Source organism: Carassius auratus, chromosome 28 (genome assembly GCF_003368295.1).
Source record: "Carassius auratus strain Wakin chromosome 28, ASM336829v1, whole genome shotgun sequence".
NCBI lineage: Eukaryota > Metazoa > Chordata > Actinopteri > Cypriniformes > Cyprinidae > Carassius > Carassius auratus.
The window spans coordinates 23424167-23448900 of record NC_039270.1 but is presented as its reverse complement, the minus strand read 5'-3'; the positions used below and the strand labels follow the sequence as shown (position 1 = coordinate 23448900).

At 37.8% G+C, this 24734-nt stretch overlaps 1 protein-coding gene across 6 annotated transcripts in view; it reads left to right on the top strand.

Annotated features, from left to right (window-relative positions):
* LOC113047250 (trinucleotide repeat-containing gene 6C protein-like) overlaps positions 1-24734 on the top strand; it is a 59930-nt gene that overhangs the window by 7164 nt on the left and 28032 nt on the right. For 4 of the 6 annotated variants that reach the window (XR_003276227.1, XR_003276226.1, XM_026208596.1 and 1 more), the window contains exons 2-4: positions 4438-4540; positions 4982-5003; positions 21795-22103. Coding sequence is in view for 4 of the 6 variants with exons in the window: in XM_026208596.1 (XP_026064381.1) it covers positions 4478-4540; positions 4982-5003; positions 21795-22103 (394 nt within the window). In the remaining 2 variants the exon portion in view is untranslated. Of the gene's footprint in view, positions 1-3586; positions 3612-4437; positions 4541-4981; positions 5004-21794; positions 22104-24734 lie in introns of those variants that run through there. The other 2 variants (XM_026208594.1, XM_026208597.1) reach the window with 2 other exon arrangements.

Sequence of the window (24734 nt, the reverse complement as noted above, 5' to 3'; positions counted from 1 at the left end):
ACACGATTCTGTTGAGTTAATGAATGTGTTTTACAGTGTTGCTCGTTATAACCAATCACACACGATTCTGTTGAGTTAATGAATGTGTTTTACAGTGTTGCTCGTTATAACCAATAACACACGATTCTGTTGAGTTAATGAATGCAATGGCCAATCAGAGATGCTCAGATGAGTCATCACTAAAGTTCTGTCGTTCGGTGCACGCTGGCTGACTGACAATTGTTTCTATAAAATTGTTAAGTTTTAATGCAAATTCTGTAAAATTTAAAGGCTTATTTTAGCCTTAAGCTGGAGTTGGTTCACTTTCCAGCAATGAACTATGTAAATAAATACTAGTATGAAAAAGTATGACAAATTTATATGTGACCCTGAAACACAAATCCAGTCTCAAGTGTCAGTTTTTCTTAAAAAATAAATAAAATCTAATTTCTTCAAAATTTAGATGTATATGTCATCTGAAAAATGAATAAATACGCTTTCCATTGATGTAAGGTTTATTTGGATCAGACAATATTTGGCCCAGATGCAACTATTAGAAAATTTGGAATCTGAGGGTGCAAAAAAATAAAAATACTAAGAAAATCAGCTTTGAAGTCGTCCAAATGAATTATTAGCAATGCATATTCCTAATGATTTTTGACATAAAAGAAAAATATGGACCAATATGGGTTTTTCTATAGCCGATGCCGATGTTTAGAGGTCAGGGTCAGCCGATGGCCAATATGTGCTGCTAATTTTTAGGGCCGATATCTTGAAGTTTTCCCCTTCATTTGCATGCTAAAATGTCACACTAATAATAAGTGGATGCATAACATTTACAACTTATCATCATTTATTTAGCACTGAATTGAACCATCTCTCGAATCTTAATTTTGTGCACTGCACGGTATTAAAACAAAAAATTTATCCAAATTTAACCAAACAAATCAATAAACTGACCAAGTATTAAATATATAAAACAGGTAATATATATATATATATATATATATATATATATATGTTTAAATAGACCATAGTATACCGATCCACTCTGCTGTTATGCCAAGGAAGTGGATGATCTTTTCCGTCTAGTTTACATAAAAAAAAAAAAATTTGAAATTAAAAAAAATATATATGTATGTATATATTATAGTTTAACATTCAGATACATTGCGAATATTGAAACATTTGGATATCTGCAGAACGAGACGTGAGCAATAACCTCCAAATACACCCAAACCCGCGCTCGCTCATCTTCGTATGCAAGCACTCTTGCACTGTCACGATCTATTGCATTGTAAATGCCAGATTTTTTTTAAACAAATAGGCCTTGCGGAACGCAAAAATTCAAAATCGAACGTTTTGCAGAACAGGATCAAACAAAAAAGTACTGGTCATAATACTTGCATAAAATGTTTGATGTGAAAAAAAGCGGTTCACTGACTGCGCAGTACAGCCACAAGTGCCACAGTTATGTTTGGGATAATTTTATTTTTAATACTATAGTGTCATTTGAAAACATTGCAATTGCGTTTTATAATACAACGTGCACCACAAAACCATTTAAAGAGGCGCATTTAGCGGTCTCCTTGACGGGAAACAGTCAACAAAGTAAAATGATCTCCAACGTTTGGCGTGCTCTCTTCATTTTATCAAATGATCATAATCACATCTATTCATTTAACAGTCCTGCTACTAGCATTTTATTCAGACTAAAACCCCTTTAATTCGGGTGAGAAAGCTTTTTTTCCAAGACGCTTTTGCACATAATAATACCACTGCAAACGCATTTTGCAGCATAAAGGTTATTAATTGATCGTTAATTTAAACGTCAATCGATCATGGAAATGATCGAGTATTGACATCCCTAAATGCAGTTTAGTTGGATGGAAACCTGGCTATTGTTTGCATCAAACCATGCTTCCGAACAAATGTGATTCACCGTTCTGGGCAGCTCCAGGACAGCTGTCTCTCCGAGTGCGGTGCTCTCTGTGAGCCGGGCGGAGTAACGTAGCCCTCAATCATGCTGCAGTGTTTGTGAGAGCTGCCAACTTCTCCACCCCATTTACAGAGTGAGATTCTCTGACTTCCTTTATCTCCCAGGACTGTTGTTGAATCTTCCAAAAGTTTTGGCCTGGGATGCTTCACATGCGGCCACAGCACTTTCCACCACACCAGTAACACTGGGTTGCCCACTGACTTGCCTGACTTTAAATTGGAGCTACTAAACACGGATATCGGCCGATATATTAAAAAATGACAAATATCGGCCGACCGATTTATCAGTCAACCTCTAATTTTGACCCATACCATGTGTTTTTGGCTATTGCTAAAATTATACCCCAGCGACTTGAGCAACTTAAATTTCAAGAATTTAACTGTGTTTTAAGTGGGGTTTTTTGTGCTTATTTAGAAGTTGCATTTAGTATCATAAATGAAATTAAAAACATTTATTTACAAAAAAAATCCCTTTTATATAAATGGTATAATCATTGCAAATCAACGTGCTCTCACAGTGAATTAGGTGCCAAGACCCTCTACAATGCAACTAAATGATGTCTAATATTAGCTTCTTCAAACATTACAAAGGTTTGTCTGCACTCATTAAGTATTTTATTAATAACAAAGCAGGAGATAAAATTTACAAACATTTTGTCTGCCTTCATGTCATCAAGGAATCCTGAAAAAAGTATTAGCACACACACATTAAGCAGCACAACAGTTACAAAAATTTATATTAATAATAATAAGAAATGTTTCTTGAGCACTAAATCAACACACTAGAATGATTTCTTAAGGATCATGTGACACTGAAGACTGGAGTAATGTTCTTAAAACTAATAATATTATTTTTACTGAATTCTGATCAAATAAATGCAGCTTTTGTGAGTGTAAGAGGCTTTTTTCAAAAACATGACAACGATTTAATTTCCCTGAATGTTTGAGTGGTAGTTTATCAGCCTGACCATCGTAATTGCAATGACATATTGTGCATCACTAGTTTAAAATGTTTATTAACGATTATCTGGGAAGAAGAGGTGGTCTCTGCGCATAGGTTTCAATTGCCTTGGTGCATCTGGTTCATGCCACATTTGTTTATCTCTGATTCATCCACTCAGAGTTTACTGAAAACAGGTGGTATACAATAAACAAAGTTCTTGTTGTTCCCAAAATGAGTGTTCCTCGGAATCCCAAGCAAATCCCTTTTTTCCTGTGAATTTCTTGTTAAGACTCTGGATATTGTAACCAGAGTTTCAGAGCAGCTCTTATACAGTATATCTCTGTTCACAAATAGATTTTGTTTTAAATAGAACTTTTAACTCAATGCTGTTTTCATTTATATTGCAAGCCTAGTGATTGGATTCTGCTTTTTTTATTATTATCTTAAAGCAGGTTGGTTTGTATTATCAAATGAATAGGGAGAGAAAGTTTTCTATTTTGAGCTGTTTGGTGTTTTTCCTCAATATTAGAAAACCGCTTGTCTTTTGTGGTTTAGTTTTATTGGTAGTAAACCAGCCTTTGTTGATCACATTTTTAGTTTCCCTTTCTACATGAGCAAGCTAGTTTTTTCATCCAGTTTTATTTTTCTTTCAGCTACGCCAGTGTTTCCCACAGGATTTTGCGAGACTGTGGTAGGTGGACCCTGGTCCCTCTCTGGGGGGTCCGGGGGCATACCATCCCCCCTCCTCCCCGTTTGACACTTTAAATTCATCTATCTGGTGTACTTTGAGAGTTTAAAATGAAGAGCTCCAACCCATGATCAGTGTGCAAACTAAAAGAAAAAAGCTGGTAAATTGACTAGAAAATTTTAAAGGGGACTCGACTCTTTAGGTTTTGATATAGTGTCTCACCATAGAGCCGCCACAGTCTGGTTAATAAATGGAAAACACTGTACTGTATTAAGCAAATGTGTATACTTGCACTACTGTTTAAAAGTTTGGCTTCAGAAAGTTTTTATTTCTTCTGTTTGTTTTTTCTTTAATTTTTTTTGTCATTTTAATTACAATTTTTTATACTTTTTTTTTATTTGGCAGGGATGCATTAAACTGGCTAAAAGTGACATTTTTAATGTAACAAAAGATTTCTATATTAAATAGATGTTTTTAACGTTTATAATAAGACGTTATTAGAATGATCATGTGACAATGAAGACGTTTCATTTGAGGAATCTGACATGTTATCAGGTTTATGGTTACTAGATCCTTTTGTTATAATTAATTATCTCTCTACGTTTATGTTTTGTTATATTAAAGAGAATTTAGTTCCCTGTTACCTTGAATTGTCCTTGGCTGTGAAAGATTTGAATCGGCCATTTTTTTGCTAAACATTTTCGTCCTGAAATCATTTTTCAAGAGTAGAGCATGCGTTTATAATGTGTTTAAGAGTTACTTTGTCAGTTGTCTGCATTTATTTTAAAGACTGGGACTAAATAACTCAGAGCTGATCTATTTTCCACAGCCTTGGCACAAAGCACGTCACACAAGAGGAGAACCATTTGATGGAAGAAAAGAAAAAGAAAAAGCAAGAGGAAAAGAAAAAGAAGGAAGCTGCTCAGAAAAAGGTCAGTTTCTTTCGCGTGACCAACAAGCTTTCACGTAGAATCTTTTGCTTGCATCCTTCTTATAAAAGCCAATGTAAACCACAGGTACCAAACTGGACACCTAGACCTCACAAGCTCTGTTTAGACACCGATACTTATTATGGTGCTCACTTTTCGTGAAGTCATCTTGGTTTTACTAATGTGAAATTGACTGAGGTTACACAGGCCACATCCTGCTGCTCTTTGTATTGATTAAGCACCAGATATTCAGCTAGATCTCTATTTAGCATAATACTTAAAAAGAAAATCAATCGGTTACGATCAGTCTGTTTTCCAAGATTTATGTTCCACTAGTCACTTTTACTCGGTTTTGTTCTTCCAGAAGAGACGCTTTCTTTGTTATAAAGCTTTTGTATGTTGGAAAGTGTTCATCTCTGTCTATCTTTTGTGTTTCTTTTACAGGCTGCTGAACAGAAAACCAAAGGTCAGTTATGATTCTCTTTGCAATGCTGCTCTAAACATTACGTTTTAAAATCTTTTTAAGGATCTTCTCCATATACATGTGTTCGTATCACGTGCATCTCAAAAACTCCTGGAAGGGCAAAACAAAATTTCGAAGTGCTAACTGGCTATTGTGTTTTCATCACTTGAGAGTAGAGAAGAGGTGAAGAGTAGGTTCTGTGCAGTTATTTAGTATATGTGGGCGAAATGAATGACTGGCACAAGACAGCGCAACAGTTGGTAGAGACAAAGCGGCCATGTTTGGTAACTGCTAAAGGATTTTGTGCATTTTAAACATTTAAAAGCAGTTGTATTGAGCAGTTGTAACTGGCCATGAAGTAAATCAGGATTATATTCCTTAAAGGGATAGCTCACCCAAAAATGAAAATTCTGTCATTAATTACTCATTCTCATGTTGTTCCACACAAATTTCTGAACACAAATTAATATTTTTTTTTGATGAAATCTGAGAGCTTTCTGACCCTGCATAGACAGCAACGCAACTGACACAATCAAGGCCCAGAAAGACAGTAAGGACATTGTTAAAAAGTCCATGTTGTGAATGCAGAAAAGAAGAAATTGTTGAATAAATTCATTATTTATAACTATCCCTTAGCCAACTACTTTGTCTTGCAAAGAATGATTTCACAGCTCGTGTTTTATTCATCATGAATGCACAATTGAATGCATAATTCTTTATTTTATTTATTTTTTTTACTTTTTATTTATCATTAATATTTTTTTAATGGACATAACATTTCCTTACATTAGATTTTATATGTATTTTTTATATTTGTTTGGCTCTTTTAGTAGATTGTCATAGTTTTAAACAGTTAATCAATTTATGAAGTTTTAGAATAAAATCTGTGCAAAACTATCAAATCTATACACTGAAAGAAAAGTTTAGTGTTACAAAAAGAAAAAAGCTGGGGAAAAAAATCCACCACCAGGACATAAAAGTTCTTGTAGATAAAGAAACACCCATTCATTCAAAGTTATCTGTCCTGTGTTAGTAGATCCGCTGCTTAACAGTGATTTAACCAAGACATTATCCAAATGAAAAAGGGGAGAGTGACAGCGAGAGCAAGAGAGGAAAGTATGTGCTGAGCTGACGTATTTGGTTGAGGACTCCTCGCCCCATTGGACAGGTCACGCCCCCTTCATTGAGAGGGGTGCAGTATGAGGCAGTCAGTTTTAGACACCAGAAAGGGCTTTTTGAGGGCTGTCGTGGCGCAGATGGGAGAGGGGCTTATGTCATGTTAAAGTCAGACAGTCATAAATCTCATTAGAGCATTTGCTAATGCTGGAACTCTCAAACATCAGACTTGACGCAGGAAGAAGTGCTGGTTTAATGCTCACAGGGATCTTCTATTGCAAAATACTCTGGAGAGCTGAGTCGTCTTTGTCCCTCTTTCACACGTTCATCCTCCGAATCTCTGTATCACCGCATGAGTCAACGCTAACAATCTCTCTTTTCTTTAATCGGGCTGCACTAGGGGCATTCGCAGAGTTCTGCTAATTAGATGTAATCTAGTTTTGCTTTGTTTCACATCTTTCTTTATCCCCTCTTGGGCCACGGTTCTTAAGGACACACATTATCTTCAGCTGATAAGGATATGTCTCTTTCCTTCCGCCTGTTAGATCTTGAATTTGGCTGAGCGGTTGCTGTGTGGCTCGACATGTGTGTTAGATTTCTTGTGCGTTGAGAAGGATTTGTCGAAGGTGATAGTATAGCATAACCCTCCTGGATCGATGTTGACCTTTCTATGTCTAAGCCTTCTAAATCCTTTACTCAGGATACGTCTTTGTGCCGGTTCTCTTATAATCTGACAAATGTGATACAAACGAATAGATAAAGTGATGCTAGAACTGCGCCAAATTGGTTTGCTTGTTAATGTAGGTTTTGCTGATTAAAGTTTTAAAGTTAGTGGGCTGTTTGAACAATTAGTTGGTCTTAAAGTGACAGTGCACACAAACAATTTATATTGTGTCGTCATTTACTTGCTTATGGAGTTTTTTTCTTCTTCTGTAGACATAAAAGATTGGTGGGGTTTTTTTCTGTCCATACAATGGAAATAAATAGTTTGGCTTCAAACATTCTTCAAAATATCAGTTCAAAATAATGACAATTTTGGGTTAACTATCCCTTTAAGGAAGCTCTGTATATCTAGACTAGTTGAGGGCATGTCTATCAGATGCCAGATGTGTTTTCAAAGATGTATAAATGGTAATCTCAGTTGTTCAGTGGGGTAACTGACAGGTATTCACCAAACAAAAATGACTGAATTATGCAACCCTCTAGCAAACAATATCATCAAAGTCATTATAAATACAGAGACCTACGCGTTATTAACAGCAAGTGATTTGAAGACTGGCAATCACTGTCGTGAAATGTGTTCAAGTTTGAAGGCTCAAGACTCAACTTCTTTTAGTCTTTCAGAATGTACAAACACTCTCTGTGAAGTTGTGTTCCCCTTAAAGCACTGCCACTAAAAATATTAAAGCCACGTAAAAGGAAAACATAGTAGTTGACCTCACTTTTCGCCTACTAGTAGACCATTTTGACTGTGCTTCCTTCTAGTCACAAGTATATATGTGTTGTTAGATTCAGCTTGGTGTCACCTAAGGAGCGTTTGTGTCATTAGAGAAAGGTGAAGGTGAGCTCTTGAAGCGTGAAGCTCTGGAGAGGCTTTGGTACAGAGTGAGCCGTAGATGACTGCCAAACCATCTTTTTCTTTTCAAGAGAGGCCCAGGAGGCCCCACACAGGGGCACACACACACACAAACACACACAACCTGGAGAAATTCACAGGGAAGTGCTCTTGCCAATCCGACCGAGTATTCTTGTGGAATGAGGACAGAGGAAGGAAAAAAAAGAAAAGAAGAAAAAGGCTGACTGAAAGCTGCTGTAGGTGTCTGTGTCAGCGGAGGAAGAGAGCGATGGAACTGTGTGAAAGAAAGAGTGAGAACCTGCTTAAGTTTCCTGTCAGCTCAAGTCTCTTTGCTTTGGCCGCAGAGAAACTCAAAGGCCTCGGCAGATATTCAGGCAACTGAAAAAAACAACAACAGCCACCCCCCTTTCACCTCTCCTTTTTTCTCCAAAAGCTGTTTCTTTCTCTTTCACTTTCTAACTAATCGTCTTAACTCCATCTCATACACACAAGCCTCATGGACTAATCAGGTTTTTGGTTCTGGTTTTTAATGATTTTTCTGCTGTTTCTGCTCTTTTTGTTTTTTGTTTTTTGGGGCACCACTTCATCCACAGGTACTTTCTGTCTTTCACACTTATTATATACTCTTGGTTGACTTTAACAAGCCCTGCTTTTTAGTAATAAAGGTGGTTGTCTAAATAAGCGTAAACTCTGAGATGCTTGACATGTCCGTTTTGGTTTGAATCGAGTTGTGATACTGTGAAATGGATTGAGTTTTGCCATATGTGTTATATCTTGAAAAATGTGATTGAGTGGGCACTGTTTATCTTCTCAGAGTTTGGATCAGACACTTAGAAAATAATAGTTTGTGTTCACTAATTGCTGGATTTGCGATGGTTTGCACTCTTCATGTCATCAAATCTTAAAAGCTTTTAAAAAGAGCTTTGTTGGAATCACAGCAGCAAAAAAACAGCTCAGTCTCAATCGCGAGTCTATATTATACTTTTCAGCAGAGCCATATCATAAACATTGTTAAATATTTATTTTAGTGTCGACTGTAAGATGTGTGTGCATCTCTAATTGTTTCTCAACCAGTGTGGCATTGTGGTAGCAACACTTGGGTACTTCTCAGGAAACTCACATACTGATAAACAATATCTTGTAGTTAGTTACTGAGAGTAGCGGAATAAAAAAATTTGTCAGTAATTGTTTACATTATTTAGCTGAGACTGTTGTGCCACTATTTTAATGTCATTTTATTGATTTTAGATCGACTTCTAAACATCAGGAAAGCTTCAGACAGCTGTGTTTGTATTGCAACCCATTCACATTGTTAACTGTTACAATAACTATAAAGTTTTCTTAATGACACAGAGGAATGCTATAGTTGGGATCACTTCCCAATTATTTTTTTCTCCATTAAACCGCTCATGCATTTGAAGTGGCAGGCGACAGGCCTGCAGCGTCGCTGTATGGTAAACAGAACTTTGTTTTCTGTTGGTGTGGATGCTAATATCGCAGTAGTTATCGTGCTTTGTGTAACCATCATTTAGTCTGTTTGATATGGCAGTCAGGGGCTGTTTTCTAGCAGGGTCCATTACCCAGCATGCCTACGTCAGGCTGAACAGCTCACACAGGTTGTTTGTCAGTTAACACCTGCTCTACTTTAAGGACCTGCTCATTACTGCACTTTCATATGCCATATTTGCAGAGTTAGGGCACATTTAATTACTGCTAATGACTCAGTCTGGTTGTTCGTCCTTGAGTTCGATCCCCTGAGACCTTGGCATCCACTGTACGAGCAGAGTACCCTCCTGCAGTCCTTACCCAGACAGCCCATCTGAGAGGCCAGCCGCTGCCCACTGTGTGCATGCAGGCCAGTGAGCAGAGGGATGACTCATGGCCTAGCCAAGCATGCTTTTTGGATGCTTTTTTTCAAGCTCTGAACTTGCTTTTTAGAAATTAAATTTGTTGTTACTAAAATGTCTCTTGAAGTCAGTGGTGACGTTATAATTACGTCTGTGGTGTTACTTCAAAATGACATAGACATAAGTGGCTGTGTCACCACTCAGCAGTGTTTGATTTGAAATGATTTTTTAAAAAAAATCAAAATTTTCTTAAGCTTTCATTTTTTGTTGTTATATTAGTTTAATATAATTGATATATCATATTAAACTCATTTGAAATGCATATCAATATATTTTATTAGAAAAAAACAAACTTTTTTACAAATTCTACCTCTCATTTGCCACCCCAACTGAAGAATGACCACTGTGAAATGTCGTTCAACTCCAAGTGTCTTCTATGTAACAACAGACAGTTTGAATTTCAAAAAGAAAGATTGTTCACATTTAAATCCGCCGTTGTCACAGGAGGGTCAGTCTTTTTCTGAGAAGCATCGGCACTCAAAAAAAGCTCTGTTGATTTGCATTGAGAACAAAAGCCACTGGTTGAATCGATGCGCTTTTACATAGGTAACTATTTTTTACAACATCCCACAAATGGTGATGTAAATCCTCACCGATATGCTGATGCCCACCTGCTTTCTTTTATTTAAGTCTTTGCACTGCTGCATGTATGTGTGTATGAATGGATAACACTGTTTACTCTACCTGATTGCATTTTTTTATTTTATTGAAAATTGACATTTACTTCAAGTAGAGTACCAGATCAATCAGCTTATCTGACAAATTGAGGCCTTTTGTTTCATCTCTCCCTCAAAATGTAATTGTATTTTCAGGCGCATGTCTTTTTTTTGTCAAATGTCAGTTTAACTTTGACTGTGGGCGGGGCTACCAAGTGTGACAGGACAGAAATGGAAACCTGTCATCAACAAAATACCACGCTGCTTGTTGTGCATAGGTTAACACAGAAGAGAACATTTTATCTCGTGTTGTTTTATCATATTGTGACTGTTTAGGACACAAGTGCGAGACAGGCTGCCATTGCTGAATTTCTTGCATGGCCAAAAGAGGCTTTGATGGTTTTCTGATTCGGTGTGTGTGTATGTATGTGTTTGAACTGCTGGAGGTGGTGTGTGTTTGTGGAGAGACAGAGACGTTCTCTGACTGGGTCAGTATTTATAGCCTGCCTCAGGCAGTGCAGCCTACCGCCATCTTGTCTTTTTGCCTGCCGTGTGTGTGTGTGTGTGTGTTCACCCGAGCTTGATCTCCCTTTAAAAATGACTCCTCTATAAACATACTGTCCTTGAGTGTGTGTTTTGAAATGTGGCTGATTACTTTGTGTAAAAGCCACACTATAGCAGTAATAGAAGAACAAAGGGATTGTGGGAAAAGCACGGAATGGCTTATAACAGAGCTGTCTGTCTTCATAGCATTCCTGTCTGAATATCAAGCAGTTTGGTGGAATGTGGAGTGAAAGAACGCAGACACATGTGTACCGGTAGCACAGGTCCGGTGAGCCACGCTGCAGTATCTGCTCCACAGGCTGCACCTGCTCGTCTTCACGCACGTTCCTTTGATCATAAAGCTGGACTAATTCCAGCCTAGGGTGTCAGACGCGGCAGGTTCCTCACTGTTTAGCAGTTAGCGGTGCTTCATCCCAGATTAGAAACCTGAGCAAATTGCTTTGGTTTAAGAAGTGGCCTCCGTCCAGAGACAGCAGATTCCCTAGTGAAAATTGTGGCCTCATTGTCATGACGCAATGTTGGGAAAGTTAGTTTGCGGCGAGGCTAGTCATAATGTAAAGTATTTAAACTACAGTCTTTATGAGCCTCTTTATAAAGTAGCAAGCTACAATTGCAAGCTACTAAATGTGTTTTTGTTTTTAACCAGCTACATGTAAGAGGACACCGTTATATAGTATTTTTATAACTCTCAGAGAAAATCAGAGCAGTATTTATCAGTCATGAAAACAATAAGGGTCTTAAATACAACCAATTAAGTATTGTATTCATATTTGTATACACTATAAATCATATTTCTATGATATATATAGATAGATAGATAGATAGATAGATAGATAGATAGATAGATAGATAAATTTTTACAGGATTCTTTGCATTTATTTGAAATAAAAATCCTTTGTAACATTATGTCCTTACTGCTATCATTATAATGCATGCTTGCTGAATAAAAATATACATTTCTTTCAAAACTGACCTGATATTACGATTCTGATCCCAGAAGTCTCTATGATGACTCTAACCAATAAAAACTAACCAATTAATCCGAATAAACTATTTCACTAAAATGAATTGGACTTCCCATTGTTTCTTTATCAAGATGAGGGTCATTGTAAAGCACCTTGAGACTTGACAACATCTTGAAATCAGATGAGCTGTTATCATAGTAGTAAAGAAAGTTGCATAACACAAATTGAATCCTATTGTTATTGGAAAAACAATATTTGGAACGATTCAGTTGATTTAGACAACATTAATGCATTTGGACAGTGTCAGTGATATGACAATCTGCTCATGTTCACTATTACTCTGTTTAACTGCATGTGCCAGGCGAGGGAGGGAGGGAGGGGGGGGGGCAGTATGAAGTGCGGTTAATTGAGGGTGACTATGGTAAGGATTTCGCTCTGCTATGTGCTCGTCCCATGAGGCACATCCCCAGTCGCTCCAGTTTTCATGTAGAACAGCTCCCAGTCTTCCTCTAATGCTGGTCTTTTTATCTCTCTGTGAGAAACCGCAGGACTTAAATACAGCTGCATATTTAAACGCCGCTAATTAAGATCTCCAGACTCTTCTCGTTCCTGCAAGGTTAAACATGGAAAACGACGAGATTAGCATGATGGGCGAGCGTTGTGGTGATTTCCCTGCAGTGGCTTCCGCTGATTCCTGATCTTATGCGTGAAGCCTATGAGACGTGTCTGGTGGCCGGGGTCGGGTCACACGTCACTCTCGCTTGTGTAGATCGTATTAGAGCTAATCTCACTGCTGCAGGGTATTGAACTCACTGACCACCAGCTGCCTATTTTGTTTGACATCTAGGGTTTGATACTGCAAAAACAAAAGATTATTCGCTTGTGCTAACGCAGTGCTAGTCGACACGCAGACCACATGCAGACCTCAAGCCATTTTCATGTGGCCCGCTTGTTGATATTCTGTTATATCTGGGTATATCTGACACACAAGTAGAAAACTCATGTACGCTATTTTATAATAGCTTAAGTCGTGCCTTATGTAGTTAATGCTAACAATTTATTATTGTTTTGAGTCCTTTGATTTTAACATGATACATACATATTATGAAGCTGTTTTTAAACTAATACTACAAGAAAAAAAAAATCCCAAACTTTTGAATTGTAGTGTACATATAATTTGTAAAGTATTTAATTAGAATAATTAGCTTATAAAAAGGCTATTCTGTGTGGTTAATATTGCTTTAAATATTTTATTTAAAAAACTTTGTATTGTAAGCCGATCACTGATGCATTTAATTGAGTTATTGTTTCCATTTTATTAAATTTTTTTAATTGTTGCTGTATATAATCATTCAGAATGATGAGTTTGGTTATTGCATTGTCTCTCGCTGACAAAGCACAAAATACTCTGTCCCCATAGCCTTTCAAATGACATAGCTCCTTACATAGCAGTTATCATGAAGAGCATTACCCTTCATTTCCTTTGCCAGCCTCCTGGTTAACTGCACATAAAGCTGCCTCCTTTAGAGCTGTATTATCTGTTAACATCAGCTCACTCATACCTGTGTTTTGACCTGTCAGTTTATTAGGTTTTGTGAGTCCTGCAGCAGCCTAAGGGAGGTCTGTTTGTGCTGTGATGAAGTGACAGATGCTCTGTTGTGATGAGATCTGGGAGAGGCGGAGAGGAAAAAACAACTGCAAGGTGTGTATCTCCATAGCAACAAGCATAGTCTGAGACCTGGGGATGCACTCGGCGTTACAAGGTGTCTGTGTAATAAGTGCCACCCAAAGGAGAGTCGCTCGTGTGTCTGGCTCCAGAGGACATGCACAGATATACCTTCTGTACACTGAAGGAAATGAGCCCTCATTTACTGAACTTAAAAAACCTTGAAAGAGAATCCAAAACGCTTACTGTCATTTTGACAGATGAAAAAATAAGATAACGGATACATCTGTACTTAAGAAGGAAGGAATGTTTATATAATGAAAATTGACTTGAAGAAATATAAAATAATTTATACGTAAGAGTAAGAATTATTATTATTTTATTTTTTTCTTAAGTTGGGGGCCAGTAAGTCAAAATTTTGAGAATTGCTTTTAATTATTATTATAATTTATTATTATGATTGTAAGGTACACTCAGTTTTGAAATATTTTCTTGGCTAGAAATTGCTGTAATCAGGAACCCTAGCAAAAATAATATATTTTAAATAAATTTATTTCATACTAAGTATAATTCAAATCTATTAACATATTTTCTGACATATTGCTCAAGACTTACTGATACACAAATTATAATAATTTTTTTTTATTTACTACTTGTGCACAATGCACATTCCTTAATATTACATTTCTGATTTAATCCTTTGATTAATATCGGTCTTTAAAGTCCTCATTGAAATAAAAATTGACTTTTACATTTGCTTTACTAGCGCACAATTGCTAGTCTTGATGTAAACAATGAATTCGTGCAATATAATCCACTGTAAAAAATTTGTTGTAATTTTTAGTCAAAATCGTAACATTTGCTTCCGCTCTGGAATGGCATTCGTTCTCTGACGTGAGTTTGACAGCTTGGACAGAATATCTTTAAACACACCTCTCCAACCGTTAGATTGCTATGAGTGAGAGACAGAGAGGAGGAGCGCAAACATAAAATCATGCATCTATTCAATATTCCGTTTCAGATGGAAATAAGTCACTACACTGAAATTAAGTCGCAGCGATTTCTGGTTCAAGCAGACTTTTATTGCAAGATATTTAAAGTGTACCTGAAGTATACTTGTAATAGTTTCACTTTAGCACAATCAGATATACTTTGGTTGGACTAAGCACTATTTCCGCACAATTAAAGTGCACTAACTACGAAATTAGCGGTTCCAGTTTAGTATACTGAAAGTACATAAGTACATTTCATGTATGTTTAAGTTTATTTTATTTTTTTACTATGGGAACCATGGTCAGAAAGTGTGGGACCATAACAGGTGATATTGTCGTCCAATAAAAAAAAAAAATTCATAATGTTATGGAAACTGGAGTTTAATGATTGAATGAATAGAACTTTGCTTTCTCCAAACTCATGCTTACCAGTTGTACCTGATTTTAGTTCCTTAGCTTTCAGTGTAGCCTATGTTTTATAAACACTAAATCATTTTCTGGAAAACAAGGACGGTTTAAAATAGATGGTAGCAAAACATATACAACCGAGTCTGTCAAAGTGACATAATGATTTGGTAGTACAAACTCTGCCTGTGCTCCCCTCCACAGATGGCCGTTAACATGCTTTTGAGAGCAAGTGACGTTCAGTTATATTGACCTTAAAAACCTGTTCTCTGTGAGGTCTGTTTCACACCTGCACATCACAATGCCTTTGTCTTGTCTCGTAACTTACTCACAGTCTGAAAACAGGGCCGGAAAGGCTTTTTGATCAAAATAAAACCCACTCAGCGTTTTCTGGCCTCCGTTTGAAGTCACGGCTCGTCTTGGAAAGCCTGTCATCATGCTATAGCAGCATGTGCGGAGAGCGTGTGTGTAGTAGGAGGCGCAGTCAGTGTGCTGTAATTACATTCGACGTGTCTCCTCTCTACTTAGACTGGGGCTCAGGTCCTGTAATTTCAGCCTACCATGACGTGTTACACCATTCTCCAACCTTTAGTGCTTTCATCTGTCCTGTGTAGTCGCAGAATTGAACGTTTAATGCAGGATTTAATTTCCCATCAGTCAGTAAATGAAGATGTCTTTGTGAAAGTGAGAAAGATCAGTGGCACACCGTGAGATGGAAAATACTCCCTCGGGCTGATGTATAATATGCTTTTTTTTCTTTTACTATTTGTAATGAAGTGCTTCTTAATTCACTGGGAATGCAGTGTGCGTTTGAGCTGTTTCGCAAACAGACGAGTTTAATATCTAATGCGGCCTCCATAAAAAGCTGATGTTTGCTTTTTTCCAGTCAGTCTTTTCTTCCCGCTCTAGAACAGTGCCTGGGTTTTTGTTGAGACAGCATGAACTTTTTTTTTTTTTTTTTTTGGTATGATTTATCTAAGTGCCTGTTTGTTTGATAAAACAATGTTAGTGGATGAGCTTTTGCATGTCGGATCAAGTTGCATTGGCTCACTGTTGCAGTTGTATACTGTAGAACAATGGTGATTAAAAGAATTTTCCAGGATCAATAAGTTAATGTATATCGACAGCATTAATGGAATATTGTCCATTACCACAGACAATCATTTCTTTTTTTCTTTTTTAGTAACAGTAAAGCACTTACAGTGGAAGTACATAGGGTCATGCACTTGCACAATGGGGGTGTCAAAGCAGATATGTTGAACACATTATGCAGTCATAAATATACATTTATGTTTTAGTTAAAAACCTTTAGTTAAAAACCTCCTAATCATTACTCTAGTTATTCATCACTGCAATTCATGTAAAAGATTGTCTTGTATACATATCATATTATGTGAAATATTCAATGCGTTTACACGTGAGAGTGTATATCAGAGCAACAAAGCTTTAAAATAAGCCTTAGTAAACTGGTTGGCAATTAAAGCGTTTCAGTTCACATGGATCTCATAACCGCATAATTAGTTGAGGATTTGCGTTGTGTATCTGCGTCCAGTGCTCAGAGAGCTGGATTTAGATGCACTCTTTTTTTATTTTCTCCTTGTCTCTCATTCGAGAGCTGATTGCATCTCCCTCCCCCTTCCACTCTGGAACCTCCCCTCGCCAGTGCTGTGCTGTGATTGGACGGGCGCTGACAGTTTCCACAGAAGCTTCTAGAATAGCTCTCATCAAAAGGCCCTGACTGCAGTAATTTTTCATGGCTCCGGGGCAAAAGTGTGAAAGACAGAATATGCAGGTACTTCCAGCATAATCAAGAAAAATTAGCCATGTCCATATGCTTCTGTAACACATTCATAATCGGCTATTACAGTGGGCCGACTGATGTGAGGAAAGCGGAGGAGGACGGGGAAACTGTGGCGATTTGTCTGCCCAGCTCGTGGCAGGCAGGCTGAGCTGGACTTAATCAGGGATTGGTGTCACTGATTCCAGCTTAGCACTGCGACTGCGCCACTGGAGAGCGTCTGTGCTGCAAACATGGCATGAAAGAGAGCAAGGGGCCACGACTGGGGGAGGGACGTGCGTGTGAGGGAGAGAGAAAGGGAGAAATTGAAAAGCATTCATGTTTTCATGTAGTGTTAAGGCTGCATCACATTGGACCTGTCCAGTATATAATCTGTAGTGTATGTGAGCCTCTTTTTTTTTTAGCCAATAGGAATGAAGCAGTACATTCCGGAAGCTGTAGTTCACCTGAGTGATTTAAAAGATGTCTGGGGTAACAATTACACATACTAACAAGCTAAATATAACTTTAAACATATGATGTTAGGTGTTGCCAACCAAAAGCTTGAACTGGTTGCATTTGTTGCATTCCCAGAGTTACTGCTTTTTTATTAAAGTTACTTAAATCCTTGTTAGCAGATCCTCAACCCAAGCACATGCACTACACTTCACAACAATGGTAATCTCCCCTTTTCTAATTTTGCTAAAACTGCATAAAATAACACTATTTCAGAATGTACTCTCCCTATCCAGTCCCATGCAAAGCATGATCGTGGAAATCCTGTTCCCAGTTCTTACAATGCTACATTTACGCAACTAACATCATTCATTGTATACCCAAAATAATGTTTGGGAAAAAATAAATTTGTTGAATATGATTAAAAACAATTTTTTATATATATATATAAAAAATGAAACAGAATTTTTTTTTTTTCAATCTTCTATTGGTTCAATGATCAACACCAAATGTAGACAAATGTAACTTCTTATTATACAGACCAAGTGCCAGTACCAAGTGATGAACAAATCGTAGAATCAGTTTCCCCATCGTCTCAAATGACTTGTTCATTTGAAAATACATTAATATTTCAGTCATTTCGCATTTTTTTGTGTAACTAATGTATAATGACTGTTAATCAGTAGTTGTTTGTATTAGTCCTGTGAAACTTACGTAGACTCCTTACTTAGTTTCATAGCTGGAGAGTGAACCGATTGCAGGGTATGGCTAAAAGCAGCCTAATGTTAGTGTAATCTATTAACTACACATTATATCCTTTTATTCATGTAGCATACTAATGTCATGTTAAAAAATTTTTATATGACTGAATTTGTATTTAACATGATCATAATTGAATAAAAACATTGTAAGTTACTGATTTTAATGCTTAACCCTCAGAGGTCTTAGGGTATTTTTGGGGCCTGGAGAAGTTTTGTCATGCCCTAAAATTTTTTGCTTTTTCAGTTGCTTATAAACATCTAAATGGCAAAAGTCTAATCTCACTGTAATCAGCACAAACTGGGCTATAATAATATGTGAGCAGCATGTATGTACATAAGGGGTGTGCAGCAAAGCCAGTTTTTTATCTGTATCAATCACAAAATTATTCGGATCTGTATCTGTATTCGGATAAAACCGGAAGTAGGCGGAGCTTGAACCAAAACTTCCGTACATTATTTGATTTATGATTTTACAACCAATTTTTTTTTTATAGTTATCACTGAACAAATATGTAGTGTTTAACTAAAATATTTATATATTTATTATGATTATAACATTTAACCTATTTAAACATGATCTTACAGTCAGGGCCGATTTCACTGTATAGGCAGTGCTTCGAGATGTAGTGTGGTTGTGCTTCGAGCAACTTGAGTTCGAGTCCCAGCTTGGGGACCTTTCTTGATCCAATAAATAGATATTTAAGGATCTAAATTAAAACAGTAGGGGTTACTACACAATTTAGAAATATTGAAATTGATTTAAGTGATTTCCAGGAAATGCAACACAGCTATTTTATTTGTGCTTATTTCATTCATAAACTCATTTAGCTACTTTGCACACTTGTTACTGCGTTATAATTTTAGAGGATTATGTAAAACAACATGAATTTCTTTGGCTCCTTTGGTTCCTGCAAAGTTAAAAAAGTATTTCACTTAAGTAATTTGCAGGTCTGGAAAAACAAATTTGCAGGCAGGAAAAACTGCCATATTCAGTGTTCTAACATTTAAAATTAATAATTTCTAAAAATAAATGTATCATACAAGTAGGAAGATTTCATGACAAACATTTAGTTAATTAATTCAAGGCTAACATTTCATTATGCAGAACTGTTTAAATGAGTAGTTTTTGAACTTCACTAAACAAATGTGTATATGCCATGCAAACCAGCAAAATTTAGGGAAGCAAACATGTAGGCCTAGTAGTAAATGTATCTGTATTGAAGTTGATTATTAGCCTATACTCTTGACAGAGAGCTTGTTTGGTTTTTGAGATACAGAGACGCGCAGAGACGGCAACGTGGCTATTTGATTGGCAATCGTGCTGTGCTTATTCATTCATGTATTATACCATAGCCTATGAGGTTTAAATAGTAGAACAAACAGTAGAACGTGTATGATGTAATATTTTAGGTAATATCAGCCACTACTCTTGCCAAGCTCTGATTTCTGAGAGATATACTGCGTGGCAACAGCAATGCAGTGTTTTATTTGTGCACTTTTCATTCATAAAGTTTACGTTCATTTACTTCACACTCATTTCACTCTGAATCGAGTGAATTCAGAGGTTTGTGTAAAATATTGCGCTGATCCCCTGGCTCACCTGTGAATCTAGTAAACACCAGACTGTGCTGCAGCCTCAGCCGAATATTCGGGCAGAATTATTCGTTATCTGTTATTCATTTTTGAAGCCATTATTAGTGCCTTTCCGAATAAGGTATTCGGCTTCTGGCACACCCCTAATGTACATGATTGTGTTTTTGAGGAAAAAAAAATGTTATGCGGGGTTAGTGAAGAACTAAAAATGTTAAATCACTTGAATAAGGCCATAAAACACATACAGAACATTGGTTCCCGGGACTGTTGAGAACTGGAGCTTGTGGCCTATAATTTTTTAGAATTAGACACAGGCGATATCTCTGACTATCGTCTATCGGCACAACTTTAATTTGTATATACCATCATTTGATTTATATCAGTCGCAAAGCTTTATTGGATGAGTAGTTCATTCCCTCATAAAGTCATTAAGTACACAGTCTTGTACCCTTGTCTGTTTCCTTATTTTTATATATTTACACTTTCACATACTTCAAAGCAAAGATTGTAATGTTGTTATTAATCTTGAAGTTTGTTGGTTTGATTCATTTTTTTGGTCTGTTCGATGAGGACCCCCTGTGAATAATATCAGTTCATCAGCGCTATCTTTGTGTGCATTTAGATTAGGGCTGTGCAATTAATCGAAATCGAAATAAAATCGCGATTTGAGTGTTCGCGATTTCTAAATCGCTTTATGGCACGATTTTCCGCGGCCCTGACCTCCTGCAGTATGTTATCTGAACCAATCAGAATGCAGCACACCTGAGTGGAGCGCGAGAGCAGAGCACTGAGAGCAGACTGGGCATATGCCTAACTCCAGGTTCACACACTGTCTGTGATGCGCAGCCTTTTTGTTTTTTCGAGCCATGTTAACGGATCAGAACGTTCACACTGCACGCAGTAAAAAGATGAGAAAAGAAAAGGTTATAAATAGAAAGGTACGAAAAGATTTAATATCTTGCGCGTGAGCGCAGAGAGAGTTGTGAGTGCACAGGACACAGGTTGAATGAGAGGAGACACGCTGTAAGTCAGCATGTATCTGAGCCTTATACAGTCTATGATCTGAGCACGCGCATCTGGTTTTGATAACAGTGCAAAGGAAATCTGCGTGCAAGTCAGTGATGCGCGGGTTGATCCAAAATGAGCGGGTGTCCGCGGTTACGAGTCATCCAAAAATATTTTTAATGATATTCGGCTTGCTGTCGGTCGGATCCTTTGAAATAAAAATGCCAATTAAACCTTTGTCATTTATATAGTAGGCATTGACCCGCGCATCACTGGTGCGAGTGGAAAGATTCGCGCTCGCGCATTATTTTAATGTGCTTTCGCGTTACAATAATGCACTCTTGTTGCTGCTTCTGAACCGTTTACACATAAATTACTGTATACGGACTGCAGATGGACTACGTGACCCTTGGGCAATAAATATATTGGGCAAAACATATAAAACCCGAGGTACCGCTACAGTGAGCTCTATGACCAATGCATGGAGAAAATAAAAAAATAAAAAATCCCTGAACACGGTTTTATTTTATTTTATTTTTTCCATATGTCTAGACATTTTGTTTGGCATCTTTACTTAGTGATTATTTTGACTTATGTCTGTTCTAGAGACATTTGATAAAGCTCTCATTGGTTTTCTTTTGGAAATATGTTTAAAAATTATGCTGAATGCATTTTTGCCAAAATCGTGATTAAAATCGAAATCGCAAAATTGATAAAAAAATCGTGATAGGTTTTTTTGTCCATATCGCACAGCCCTAATTTAGATATTTCACCCACTTTCGCTCTGCCTGAAAATTCTGAAGCTACTGAAATCAATAAAAGCCAAGAAAAAGGTTTTTTATTTTATTAATTTTTTTCTCCTCCTCCAAGCTCTTTCTCCTCCACCATCAGACAGTGTTTTTTCCCCCAGCAGAATAAGCATCTCCCCTGTCTGAGTTACATAAGTCCGGCACTCATTCGCGCAGATGTTTGCACTCCCTCTGCTTCATCTTTGCCTCTGCCTCAGGCGGAGATCTGCCTGGATCAGGCTCTCTGATGGCTAATTGTGTAACAGTTTCTGCCTCCTCCACAACACGGAAACGTTAAGATAAATGGCACTTTCGTTTCCTTTCGTCTCCCTCCCTGAGAGACCCTGTGTGTCTAGACCGGCTGTGATAGGTAGAGACAGGCGAACGACATTCTCGATGGTCTCGCCACCCACTCATCCCTCCCAAATCCTCTCATAGTCTTCCCTCTAAAGACACTTCCTGTTTGCTGTCATTTAAGGCATGTGCTAAAATTAACTTTATCCTTCCCTCTCCCCCTTCTCTCTCTGTCTCTCTCTCTCTTTCATTCTTTAATCTCTGTGTCCACAGTGCCAGACTCTGCCAAGCCCAGCCCCACCCCTCCTCCCCCCACCAACCCCAGCACCGCCACCAACCCGTCTGTGCCCTCTGCCAGCAGCAGCACTGGTGGCAATGGCAAGCGCACACCCTCCGGCAACCAACAGCAGCAGCCGGCAGCCCCTCGCTACCCGCCCCGAGAGGTGCCCCCTCGTTTCCGTCAACATGAACACAAGCAGCTACTGAAGCGGGGCCAACCTCTGCCCGCCGGAAGTACAGCTCTCGTGCAGCCAGTGTCCACCAACCCTACGTCTCAGGCCTTCTCCTGCCAGACCCACCCAGGTCAGCCTCGCCTCCATGATGTACACAGGGCGGCCTGCTGAGTCAGGGTGCAGCCCAGAAAACACTTAACGCCCATAGCTGGTGGTCTGTTTTGTGGTTTTGTTATGTAATTTTGCAGGAAGGTAGAAGAGCTTGTTGTGACAAGGTGTATTTGATGGATTGGATAGACTATCAGTCCGTTCTCATGTGGTACAAAATGTAATGCTGGTTTATTTGTTTGCTGGGGTTGACAACTATCTGCACAATTGATGAGAGCAAGACAGATTAATATTCAAGTCTCCATTGCCGTATTTTTCTGACTATAAGTCGCACCAGTCCAAACATACGTCATGATGAGGAAAAAAACATAAGTCGCACTGGACTATAATTCACATTTATTTAGAACCAATAGAAAACATTACAGTCTTCAGCCGCGAGAGGGCGCTCTATGATTTCAGTGTAGACTATGTGGTGTATTTTGCCGGTTCTCCCAAGGATCAAATTCAGTCAGGGATTTTTCTCTCAGAAGAAAAGACTTTATTTTAAGCAAAACAAAGTCGAGAGCTCGTTGCAAGGAGTTCTCCCGAAATGCTAGGTTGCATCTCATTATATACCCTTTACAGGGCGTTTCCAAATAGTCAAACTTTTCCTTAGGCTTGCAATTTTGATCCCTCCCTAGGGAGACGCTATGGTAAAGAGAAGAGACCCATTGCATGTTTTTCCAGATGTTTCCTGAGACTTGCTATGGTAAAGAAAAGTGGTGGTCAGGATGTTTTTTGCAGACATAGGCACATTCCTTTCACACAAAGGCTATATGATTCTAATGGAATAAAACACGTATGTATATATATGACTAGATTCATCTTGATCATACTTGATTGAGCAAAATCCCACCAATAAAAATCTTCCACAACTACAGGAGCACTGAGCAGCAGAGCGCCCTCTCGCGGCTGTAGATGATAATGTTTTCTCTTGATTAATTTTTAGTTCATTTCTCTTGGTTCATGTCAAATAAATTTTGATAAATAAGTCGCACCTGACTATAAGTCGCAGGACCAGCCAAACTATGAAAAAAAGTGCGACTTATAGTCAGGAAAATAAAGAATATGTCTCTTTATTCCCGGGACATCTGTGCCATCGGAGAGGGTGTTTTCTACCGCGGACTGTCCACAGGCTGCGCTCCAGACTAACCCCACATCATTGCGTGCCACTTTTCTTTAATAAAAATTTTACAAAATTATCGTGGCCGAAAATATTAGCGAGCTCATTTTTTAATATCATGCGATTAAACGATTAATGGAGTATCGCGACAAGCCTACGCAGACCACATGTCAAAGATGTCGGTCTCACACTAATTTACATAGAAAGCCATTGGAAAACTAGCACAGTAAAATGTTTTATGTGAACAGCCCCTTATTAGTGTGCTGCAATAGATCTGGTTCAGTAGATAGTAAATGGCCTAATTTGTTCATCACAGACAGGGTCTTGTTGAAATCTCCTGTTGACATTTAATCAGGGTCGGTTTGTTATGTTGCTGTTTGAGCTTATTCATGTGTGCATGTGCAGTAGGTAGTTGTGGATGCGTTTTTTTTTTTTCTTTTTTTTTTTTTATTTGCTGTCTGTGTTTTGCAGGCAAAGAAAGTTAGATGGAGAGAAACGGTTTGCCGAGTTGTGCTTTGCTACTTCCTGTGTTTGGAGGAGTGTGCCAAGAGTGCTGTAGTTTGTACGTGGACTTGGCAATCTTCTGCTGTGTGTCTGTGGCGGCTTGATGGCAGTGGCAGAGCGAAAGAACGAGTTAGAAAGGAAAAGGGAGAGATGGCAGACGATCAGCTCTGTGGGCAGGGGTGATTCACAGCTTACAGTAAATGTGCGTGATTCAGAAGGAGTCTCCTTTGATTGGCATGGCACAAAAATGGGCCGGCTCATGGACTGTTCTTCTCCCCTCCCAGAGTACTGATTGGCTCTTATTTGTGGAATGAAGGAATCATGTGTTCTTCTCTGCTCAAGATCAGAGCCCTGTTCCTTATTTCTGGCAAACTGTCTTCCTAGGTCATATTTTTAGGAATCATAGGCTCTAGGGCTGCACAATTAATTGAATTTCTAATCGCGATTACAATTATGGATGCCACAATTGCGTTATCGTTCAAAGCGGCAATTAATCGTTCAAATACATTTGTTATTCTGCACACTTAAGATATTTTTTTTTTTCTGCATGTTTTCTTAAGGGTTTTTCATTGTTTACATTTTAGTATAGGTTATAATACCATTTATATGTTTACTTTTTTATATAATTTAAAGAAGAAACGAATCCGATGTATATTTGACATTTGAGGCTTAATACTATAGAAAAGCACTAAAGGTTTTTCAGTTTTTTTGGATTATTTTCATATAAAAATACGGCATGCAGTTGAATCAACTGTAATATAAACGTCATTCAATGTAAATTGTGATATTCGTAATTAATAATTGCAATTACAATTTTAAGGGAATAATCAACAATTATGATTTTTGTCATAATTGTGAAGCCCTAATATTTTCATATAAAAATACGGCATGCAGTTGAATCAACTGTAATATAAACGTCATTCAATGTAAATTGTGATATTCGTAATTAATAATTGCAATTACAATTTTAAGGGAATAATCAACAAT